The 10,003-nt window shown below is 52.6% G+C and overlaps 3 protein-coding genes across 3 annotated transcripts; 2 read left to right on the top strand and 1 right to left on the bottom strand.

The window, feature by feature from the left end:
• Positions 1 to 322: 322 nt before the first annotated feature.
• Positions 323 to 1,808, top strand: LOC117852592 (phosphoglycerate mutase-like protein AT74H). Its single transcript, XM_034734741.2, has 2 exons — positions 323 to 986; positions 1,150 to 1,808. Exons 1-2 carry the CDS (start codon positions 344 to 346, stop codon positions 1,665 to 1,667), a joined length of 1,161 nt encoding a protein of 386 aa, XP_034590632.1. The 5' UTR covers positions 323 to 343; the 3' UTR covers positions 1,668 to 1,808.
• On the bottom strand, positions 1,729 to 4,868 carry LOC117852591 (BEL1-like homeodomain protein 11). Its single transcript, XM_034734740.2, has 5 exons — positions 4,717 to 4,868; positions 3,891 to 4,567; positions 2,879 to 3,270; positions 2,681 to 2,741; positions 1,729 to 2,283 (listed from the first exon to the last, which is right to left on the bottom strand). Exons 2-5 carry the CDS (start codon positions 4,482 to 4,484, stop codon positions 1,855 to 1,857), a joined length of 1,476 nt encoding a protein of 491 aa, XP_034590631.1. The 5' UTR covers positions 4,485 to 4,567; positions 4,717 to 4,868; the 3' UTR covers positions 1,729 to 1,854.
• Positions 4,869 to 8,605: 3,737 nt separating this feature from the next.
• On the top strand, positions 8,606 to 9,918 carry LOC117853260 (expansin-A17). Its single transcript, XM_034735645.2, has 2 exons — positions 8,606 to 8,853; positions 8,953 to 9,918. Exons 1-2 carry the CDS (start codon positions 8,700 to 8,702, stop codon positions 9,597 to 9,599), a joined length of 801 nt encoding a protein of 266 aa, XP_034591536.1. The 5' UTR covers positions 8,606 to 8,699; the 3' UTR covers positions 9,600 to 9,918.
• The last annotated feature ends 85 nt before the right edge of the window (positions 9,919 to 10,003 follow it).

Below are 10,003 nucleotides of genomic sequence, written 5' to 3'. Positions count from 1 at the left end.
TACTAGAAAAACTAAGGGAAAGAAAATAATTTGTGCCTAGTCCAGCCAGGGCCGTATTTGGCGAGCGATGCAAAATGCCCAAAGTAAACGGGCTAAATTTCTCTGCAGGTGCATGATGGGCCTACTGGAAAACTACACGGGGGCCCATGTACCAGTCCATTGGGCTTGAGCCGGCCAGTATGGGTGGGTACGTTCCTGGAATGGAATATTCCTTGGAAAGTTGGCCGTGCAGGTGTCGCCTCAAGCCACACACAGATGGCGCCCGGCAACGGTGTGGCGCGCGGACGCACGACACGACAGACACAGACCGGAGCGCCATCACACGACGACGGCCCGGGTGTCCATGCGCTCCTCGCCACAGAACGTGATACGTGAAGGACAAGGAAACATGCCTCCTAGGCCTGGCATCATCGTCATATCCTTCCTCCCTCTGCATCTTCCTGCACATCGTATCGATCACAAGTGCTTCGTCCTCCTAGTCAGCTGCAGACCGACCGACCGATCGATCCATCAACCGATGGCGGTGGCGGCCAGCAAGTGCCAACCGGCGCTGCCCGCCGCCGCGGCGCCCCAGTGGCGAGCGCGCCGGCTGCGGTGCCGCTGCTGCGAGGACACGCTGGGCGTCCCGCTCCGCCGCGAGAGGCTGGTGTTTCCTGCTAACAGTATCAATCCCCCGCCGCCCCGGCCCCGGCGGATCGTGCTGGTCCGGCACGGCGAGAGCGAGGGGAACGTAGACGAGTCCGCCTACACGCGCGTCCCGGACCCGCGCATAGGCCTCACCGCCAAGGGCCGGCGCGACGCCGAGGACTGCGGCCGCCGCCTCCGCGACCTCTTCTCCTCCGACGCCGACGACGACTGGAAGGTCTACTTCTACGTGTCCCCGTACCGGCGCACCCTCGAGACGCTGCGCGGCATCGGTCACGCCTTCGAGCGCCACCGCATCGCCGGCGTACGGGAGGAGCCGCGGCTCCGCGAGCAGGACTTCGGTAAGCAAAGAGCTTAGCTTCCCGGCGGTGGCGGATAAGGAGAGACGCCTTATCCACCACTCCGGGCCGGCGTCGCAGCCATTAGTTAATAATGGGCCCTAATGATTGGTTTACTACGGGCCGGCCCAAACAATGCTGGGCCCAACCCAATGACCGGGAGCAGGCAACTTCCAGGACCGGGAGCAGATGCGCGTGGAGAAGGAGCTCCGCCTCCGGTACGGGCGCTTCTTCTACCGGTTCCCCAACGGCGAGTCGGCGGCGGACGTGTACGACCGCATCACCGGCTTCCGCGAGACCCTCCGCGCCGACATCGACATCGGCCGCTTCCAGCCGCCGGGGCGCCGCACACCGAACATGAACATCGTGCTCGTCTCCCACGGCCTCACCCTCCGCGTCTTCCTCATGCGATGGTACAAGTGGACCGTCCGCCAGTTCGAGGGCCTCAACAACCTCGGCAACGGCGGCACGCTCGTCATGCAGACGGGGCGCGGCGGCAGGTACAGCCTCCTCGTCCACCACTCCGCCGACGAGCTCAGGGAGTTCGGGCTCACCGACGAGATGCTCCAGGACCAGATGTGGCAGGAGACGGCCAAGCCGGGGGACCTCAACTACAGGTTCATGACCAACGGACAGTACTTCTTCGACCGATTCGATTCCTCTCCTTCACACTTCACACCTTGATTCGATTCGATTCGCATAACAAGAATATAATTAATTAATGTACCCTTTCTAGCTAATTGGGTTTGCCAAATAAAATCTCTTACGGACCCGTGAATAATTGAATGATCGATCGATATACAGCAGAGTTCTTTTTCATGACTACTCTGTGCGTTCAGTTCTTCACTTGACTACTGGCTAGCTGGAGCAGCTACCCTGCCAAATCATGCAGGAACTGAGAACCTGCTGTGAGGTCTATGTATGGCAGCACCGGCTCTTCCGTCTCTTCACCATGCATCATCATCATCATCGGCGACGCGAACGGCTGCTGCTGGAGCCCTAGGGTAAGCGACACACTTCCATGCAAGCTTGGATAGCTGCCCAACAGATGATGGTGATCGCCGCCGTCGGTAACGTTGATGGAGGTCGTCGTAGGGTTGTTCCCGGCGCCGGTTATTCGGAAGGCACTTTCGCCTATCGTTGTTGTGCTTTGCTGCTCGGGTTTGACGGCTCCGGCTCCGGCGCCGCCACCGCTAGGGTTTTGAGCCACCTCCGATTGCTGCTTCACTTCTTCCGTGTACATGTCCTCGATCATTGGCTTCCACAGCCGCACCCTTGCGTTGATGAACCAATTGGAAACCTAGTAACAAAAGGTAAGAAAAAATTATTTATTTGCATTATTCGTCTCCATTTTTGTGAAAATTAAAGAAAAGGAGTATGCTATAGCTACCAGGAGCAGATTATTGGTGGGAGATATATAGATAAGTGATGCTATCAAGCATTAAAGATGATGTGGAGTGACATTGATCGATCCTCGTAGTCAGTCCACACGTTCGTGAAAAGAGACAGATGCAGGCGGTGGTTGGATCTATTTTTACTACTCCAACAAGTAATAACAAGAGTTAAAAATAGTATGTAACATTATTGTGCTGTGCAGTAACTGTAATTGTGTACAGTATGTGGATGGAATTGTTAAAGGCACATGGATGGATGAACTTGTGTTATGTAGCAAATAAAGCAACGAATGAATGAATCACCTGGCTTCTCGATAACCCTGTCTGCCGCGCAAGGATGTGCTTGTCCACGTCATTTGGATACCTGCAGTTCATTGCATCTCATCATATTTGTGCAGGATGTCAATTTTTTTTAGCCATGTACTATGGTGATAACAAATCGGTACTGATAGATGATGAAGAAGAATAATGGAGCTAGTGACGACGAGACGTCGGTCGTACGGGTGGAGGAAGTGCTCGAAGAGCCAGGCGCGGAGGACGGCGACGGCGCGCTCCGGCAGGCCGCGCTGCGGCCGCCATGGGTAGTTCTCGATGGTGCCCGGCTGCTGGAACGCCCGCTGCTGCCGGAGGCACTGGTCCAGCACCTTGAGCCGCGGCGTGTCGCCTTTGGTGGCGCCGGCCGGCGACGACGCGCTGCCGTCCCTCTCCCCCATGGCCTTCCTGAGCGCGCGCACCTGCGCCACCAGCGCGTCACGCAGGCACCGGAAGTGGCGCGACATGGCGCGCAGGGCCAGCCTCGTGTACACCTGCGACGCCCCGGCTCCGGCCACCGCCTCGAACGACACCTCCACCGCCCTCATCTGCTCCCGGTACCGCCGGTACCGCCTGTCCACCTGATCATCATTTCATTTTTTATTTTGTCGGTCAACAGTGTAGTCTGTAGATAATTCATTTAGGAACATGTGTTTGGCAACAAAAGAGAACGATTTTTTTGTGTTAGTTGGTACCACAGTATACTAATTTTAGTTGTTGTTGTATTCTTTTATGGATAAGTAGTGAATAAAGGAATCCAACCAGGAGTGGAGAGGAGGCATCAAAAGTAGTACTAGTAGCTAGTACTAGTCTTGTCTAGCTAGATAGTGGTGAAAAGGTGATCCAAGTGACAAGAGAACAGAAGCTTCTGAAAGTACATGTATAGTGGCAGTGCCCGCTATTGCCAATGTCGACATGTGCGTGGATTCCTTCCGAGGAACGTAAGCAGAGTTGTGACCAAGAACTCATTCATAAAAGGGAAACAGTGATGAACAAAGGTCTAATCATTATACTATGACCAACTCAAACGTTAGCTAGTTTGAACTGAAAAAACTTAATTATTTGCGTGCAGTGTTACTATAATTACTTGTACTAGGTATATATGGTAAAGTAACAGCTACCTAACTAAGTGTTACCAGTTGAAGCAAGCAAGTACAGGAATGAATTGCTGCTATTGCCTCCTCTAGCACAATTAACCTACCTCTTCAACCATGGACAATAGCCTTGCTTTCATCCTCTCAAGCTCCAAGAGATCCATGGAGCTCAGAGACGGATGCCCCCAAAGGCCCGAGGACGACGACGTCTCCACGTCGTCCCACTTATTGCCTCCATTCAGAGCTCTCTTGTTGACGCCGCCGTTCATGGCGTGCAATAAGTCCCCTTCGAGGCTGCAGAACTCGCTGAGCAACTCCTGCACAGGGACCAGGTACTTGGAGCTCCTCAGCTGGAACGGCCGCTGCATGCTCGACGTCGGCGCCAGCGACGACACCGCCGCCGCCGGAGGCACGGCGAACTGGTGCTGATGATGGCCGAACAGCGACGAAGGTCCTCCCGCCGCGTTGTAGTTGTACAGGGAGAGGGAGACCGGGGCCTGCGGCCACGCTGCCGTGTCGTCGGCGGCGAGGACACGGTGATGAGTAGGGACGACGCCTCCTCCACCTCCTACGGTCATGTCGGTGCCGTCGACATGGAGCGCGAGGAGGTGGCCGTGGTCGAAGGAGGGTGGGGGCGGCTCCATGGCCACCGTGTTGGGAGGCGGCGAGAAGTCGAGGAGGTGAGGATGGTGGACGGCCATGGACTGATCGATTGGCGAGCAAGAGATACACTACACCATATATGCTTAGCTAGCTTTTGTAGATTGACCACCTTCCTTGTTCCCTGTAGGCAGTATAGCATACTGGTTAACTTGATGCATGACTAGCTAGTTGCAAGAAAGATGCTAGCTGCTGCAAATATTACACACTAGCTTAGCTATATATTCATGGACATCCTTAACCCTTGCCACACACGTATATATGCATACCTACCTACTAATAATTAATGAAAGAGTGCTACAAATATGCATGTGTGTGTGCAATTCTAGCAACACGTTGTTACGCCTAAAACGTAACGGATCCAGGAGGAAATTAAGTTTCAACAAGCTAAGGTAGGGTTTTATTCTGGGCTTGTACATGGATGGATGGATGGATGGATCCTCCGGTGGACCTGTTCGCTTCCAGCAACTTGCCTCCTGTGGTCCAAGATTGGATTGCGACGCCATTTCAATTGCTAGCTCTCACTACTTGGTTTCTTTGTCATGTCATTTCCGTCCAGTACTGGATACCGTTGGACCACAAGGCTGGCTACTTGGCTAGGAAGAACAATCAGCGCAGCAGCTAGCAGCCTAATCGATCAAATATAAGTCTAAATTTCCTGTAGCCCGTGCGTGACAGGAAAATCTACCTACCCTGCTGCAATGTTGAAAGCATCATGTAACTGATAACAATTATTAAGTGCAAATTAAGTGTAGGCCATCATAAGAGGCATAGGCCTGCTTGTTTGCGCAGCAGTACGTACGGCATCTGACAACGTACGCTTTGCTTCGATTCACCTATGTCGTCGTTAGTTTCAGCCATGCACGTCGACATGCCTCACTTATACGAGAAGAAAGATACTTGGCCATAGTTCTTTTTTCTTTTTCCTGCCTATTATGTTAAAAAGAAGGAGTTCCGGACTGGAAAGATATGTCTATTATATTAAAAAGGAGGAGTTCCAGACTGAAAAGATACAAGAAAAGAAAAACATAGCAAACTCGTCCGGTTGGATTAGTGCATCAACGTGGGTAGCCACTCAACTAAAAAAATTGCCACACCGGTTGGATTGGGACATCAACGCAGCCTCCCCACTTTGCTCACCTCGGTGGCATCCACCAACATCCACGCTCATAATTCGTCGAAATCTCCAGGTGTGGCCCGGCATCGTCAGGGAACCGATAGAAACAGACTGCACCGCATCGAGAAGGCCACCGCCATGCGGGACCCTCCATTGTAGTGCCGCTGCAACACCACACTCCACCTGATAGAGTGATATCACCGAATTCGGACCTCTCGCAGGCTGCCTCGCAGTTGCCGGCGAGGGCTTTTGCCCGGAGCATCGCACGCTCACAGCTCGGCACTCCCGGCCATAGTCAGGGCAGTCCATCCGGGGCGGCATTGCTGCCGCGTCTCCTCGTACCACGCTGTTCTACCTTCACCTCCACTCCCTCGCCGGCAGTCATTCTCCTCGCGCCATGCCCTGCGCCGCCCCACGTGCGGCTTGCGCGCAACGCCACCTCCGCGCCACGCCCTATGCCGCCCCGCGCGCAGCCTGCGCGCAGCGCCTCCTCCGCACCGGCGCCATCCCTGTGCCACCATCCTCCGCGCCGGCGCCCTCTCCGCGCCGCTATTCTCTACGGGCCGCACCAGTTCGTGGCACAGTACGACCACGGCAATGAGGACAGTGCTGTGGGGCCCGAGCATCGCGTGCAGCACACTCGCGGCCATCGAGTGGGTGGAGCAGTGGAAGGCCTCAAACGACCCCTCCGGTCGGTTCATCTCCTCCCACGATGCTGCCGCCACCACCACCACCACCGACCAAACTGCCTGTGCTGCGCATGCCAACGGCCACGCCGCGGTCAATGGCACAGGCACGGCAGCGGCAGTGGTGGGGGAGGCCTCAGCGGCCGCGGAGCGAAGCCGGGCGGCGGATCCGGGGACGGGAAGGCTGGATCCGGGGACGGGAAGGCGAGGTGGGCACGAGAGGCGGTGGGGGTGGTTGGCGGCGGCGGCCCATTAGCCATAGTTCTCAATATACTATTTACTATTTTACATTTCTAAGCATATACTACGGTCTAAGAGTATATAAATATATACAGTGCGTAAATTAGCTGCATGCGATAGCAGATGGATTATTGGCTATCAAAATAAACTACGGAGTATACTCCAAATTCATTCATTTCTCTGTGCAGAGCAGAAGTGGGCCGGTGCGGCAAAATTTCGTGCTTGTCGGTATCAGCTAGCTAGCATAGCATGATGAGCACATGCACGCATGTCCAAATAAAAGGAGTGCATGTACTTCCAATTCCTTGGGAGGTAGCTAGGTTAACCATATATATACAGTATATATATGTAATTAATTTCTCGTTTGTTAAAAATTAAACTTGTTAGCTACTCAACCACTACTACTTGTTTTTCTAATGAACGTGAATTAATTCCACGTGCGCTTGTGTTCATTACATTATACATCTCCATCTGGATGGATCGACCACAAGTTAGTTGGAGCTGGGCGCATCAACTAACGGCCCTACACGGCTGTACGATGATGGCTACGCATGAAATGACCTGCCTGCCCTGACTGCCAACAGGGTTTCGCATGTGGCTAAATTGGGTGCTCACGTCGCCTTTCAGCCTACAGGACCGACAAGCAACAAGGGTCACATTATATTACTATTACACGCTAAAATGAAACTATACATCACAATGCAAGAGAGATATGTGATGCAGGGCCGGGGGGCATCAATTCCTCTGAACTAATAACACTATGCAGATATATAGAGATTAGATAAAAAAAATCAAATTCATTTGTGATTTTGTTCTGTACCATGATCGGTCACATAATTAAACATGATGATATAACGCAAGCAGCTAGTAGGTACGTAGCTTAGGTCCCAAGAGAAGTGATAGAATAACGCAACTGATCGCTTGTGTGTGGTGCATGATAGCGCTACGTACTATTCCGAGTGGGCACACGCACGAAACAATAGCCAGGCTCAGATGGGTCTCAACAATTTTCAGATATGGCAGCAGGAGCTATACCATTGCAAGCTAGATGAGAGAAAATGGAAACGCCAGTACAGGAGAGGCCCATGTTAGAGGTCGAGGCTAGGGTACGAAAGGCCTTAATCCAGCCACGTTTGATCCCAGCCTGGGATTAATTCATTCGCTTCCGCTCCGCAACAGACATGTGTAATGTAACGAGAACAAGAACAAACAAATGATGTTGCTTAAGTTGGCTGCAAGTCTGCACCAAAGAAAAGTCAGCAAATAAAGGATCTTTGTGTGGTGGATGAAAAGCTTCTCGGTGGGCCCCCGAGCCCCGACGCCGGAGAAACGTAGAGGCCGTGATGTGAACGTTCACTAGCACATCATTGTCCATTTGTTTTTCCGGTGGACTGATTAATTATATTTTTAAAAAGTATTTCCTAAGATAAATCTAATCACATTATTTTACACTACTAAAGAGAAATAATGCGTACAAAATGTAGTTTGCAACTAAAAGTTTAATTAATAAAAAATACCGCCATCTGCATGTTGATGTAATAAGTGGCCAAATTCTCGATGGCTTTATATACTATTGTTTGGCATACAAAGCCAAGACGAGGCTAATTTAGACAACCAAGTAGCCCATAGCCGACCCGAGATAATCCATTATATTGACTAGCTAGCTCAACTGATCAATCAATCAAAATTTTGAATCAAAGTGCTTACAGCCAATCAGGGTCATAATTATAAAAAAAATAATATTAAATCATGGTAATCACGACTTTAAACAGAAGATGTCGGTAAAATAAAAAATGTAGCACGGAAAGAAAGAAAGAAAGAGATCGAAACACACACCTGACCTGAGTACCTGACATAACATGCGTGCCTTGCATGTCCCGGCCTACTGACCTCTGGGACATATAGATGTGTCGTAGTGGGTGGCATTATTCTTGTCATCCATAGCAACAAATTGGAAAAGGGATCGATCGTGCGCCCAACTCTCGCTCTCCAAGACGGATCGGAGCTGAATTAATTTGTATCTGATGCAATGCCAGTGTCAACGCGCGCAGCAAAACGTGATGCCCAACACGTATAGTAAGTACATTAGTACGTACCGGCCGGCCGCTCTTTGTTATAAACATCGATCATCAGGTAGCAGTTCGTTGCAGTGCCACACACATCGCCGTTATCCATCCATCGATCAAGACCTAGCTAGCCGTTGTCGGCGAGCCATGGCGACAACTCCAGCGATCATGGTGGCATTGATCGTGGCAGCGGCGGCGCAGGTGGCGAGCGCGTACTACCAGCAGCCCTTCAAGACGTCCGACTGGCAGGACGCCCACGCCACCTTCTACGGCGACGACTCCGGCCTCGGAGCAGACTTCGGTATGTATTGTTGTGTTGTGTGTATATATACGTATATGCATGCGTATGTGTATATACTGTACATACGATCATCATCAATGCTGCCAATGCAACTTACAGGCGGCGCGTGCGGGTTCGGCGCCAACGACATCGTGTCTCTCTACTCGACGTACACGGCGGCGCTGAGCACGCCGCTGTTCGCCGACGGCAACGGGTGCGGGCAGTGCTACGAGATCCGGTGCGTCAACTCCCGGTGGTGCAACCCCGGCTCGCCGACGGTGACCGTCACCGGCACCAACCTCTGCCCGCCCAACTGGTACCTCCCCAGCGACAACGGCGGGTGGTGCAACCCGCCGCGGCAGCACTTCGACATGGCGCCGCCCTCCTTCTACCGCCTCGCCCAGCGGGTCGCCGGCATCATCCCCGTCCAGTTCCGCCGCGTGCCCTGCCAGAGGCCAGGCGGGGTCAGGCTCTGCCTCCAGGGCAACAACTACTGGCTCCTCGTCTACGTCATGAACGTCGCCGGCGCAGGCGATGTCTCCTCCCTGGCCGTCAAGAGGGCCGGCGAGCCAGACTGCAACTACAGGCACGCAGGCCGCAACTGGGGGACCACGTACCAGGTCTTCGGCGTGCTCGGCAACACGCAGGGGCTCGTCGTCAGGATGACCAGCTACAGCTCGCCGCAGCAGACCATCGTCGTCAGCGACGCCATCCCCGCCGGATGGATCACCGGACTCTGCTACCAGGGATCCAACAACTTCTACTGATTAATCAATTGCCTGACGAGCTGATGATGATCCAGGGGCCGCCCGGCCGATCGATCGATCGATCAAAGCTGCTACTAGCTGGAGTTCAAATTTTTTTTTGGATATACATGCACATGCACCTGCTTCTTCATTCGTTTTGTTCTCAACTTCAATTATTATTATGTATATTATTTGTCCCTGCGTTTCTTGGATCGATATTATGCTCCCTTTATTTGGGTTCAATTTCGTAGGATGGCAGTGCTAATCGATCGATCTTCTCCGGGTTAAGTGCGTGCGTATGTGTTTCTTTTTTATATATAAAAAGGATTCTTGTGTCAAATGTACCTTAACTGTGTGATGTACTACCGGCTTCAAGTACATACATTATTATATCCCCCGAAATGTGAGCTGCAAATGAGCTGCAA

This window comes from Setaria viridis, chromosome 4 (assembly GCF_005286985.2).
Source record: "Setaria viridis chromosome 4, Setaria_viridis_v4.0, whole genome shotgun sequence".
In the NCBI taxonomy this organism is placed as follows: domain Eukaryota; kingdom Viridiplantae; phylum Streptophyta; class Magnoliopsida; order Poales; family Poaceae; genus Setaria; species Setaria viridis.
The sequence above is the reverse complement of the archived record's forward strand: the minus strand, read 5'-3'. Positions and strand labels throughout refer to the sequence as shown.

What these genes read in the sequence shown, in the direction of transcription:
- LOC117852592 (XM_034734741.2), top strand. Translation starts at nt 344, where the DNA reads ATGCGCTCCTCGCCACAGAACGTGATACGTGAAGGACAAGGAAACATG. An exon ending in GCTCCGCGAGCAGGACTTCG is followed by an intron (nt 987 to 1,149) that starts GTAAGCAAAGAG and finishes GACCGGGAGCAG; the next exon opens with GCAACTTCCAGGACCGGGAG.
- LOC117852591 (XM_034734740.2), bottom strand. Translation starts at nt 4,484, where the DNA reads ATGGCCGTCCACCATCCTCACCTCCTCGACTTCTCGCCGCCTCCCAAC. An exon ending in TATTGTCCATGGTTGAAGAG is followed by an intron (nt 3,271 to 3,890) that starts GTAGGTTAATTG and finishes AATGATGATCAG; the next exon opens with GTGGACAGGCGGTACCGGCG. An exon ending in CAGGGTTATCGAGAAGCCAG is followed by an intron (nt 2,284 to 2,680) that starts GTGATTCATTCA and finishes TTTTGTTACTAG; the next exon opens with GTTTCCAATTGGTTCATCAA.
- LOC117853260 (XM_034735645.2), top strand. Translation starts at nt 8,700, where the DNA reads ATGGCGACAACTCCAGCGATCATGGTGGCATTGATCGTGGCAGCGGCG. An exon ending in CGGCCTCGGAGCAGACTTCG is followed by an intron (nt 8,854 to 8,952) that starts GTATGTATTGTT and finishes TGCAACTTACAG; the next exon opens with GCGGCGCGTGCGGGTTCGGC.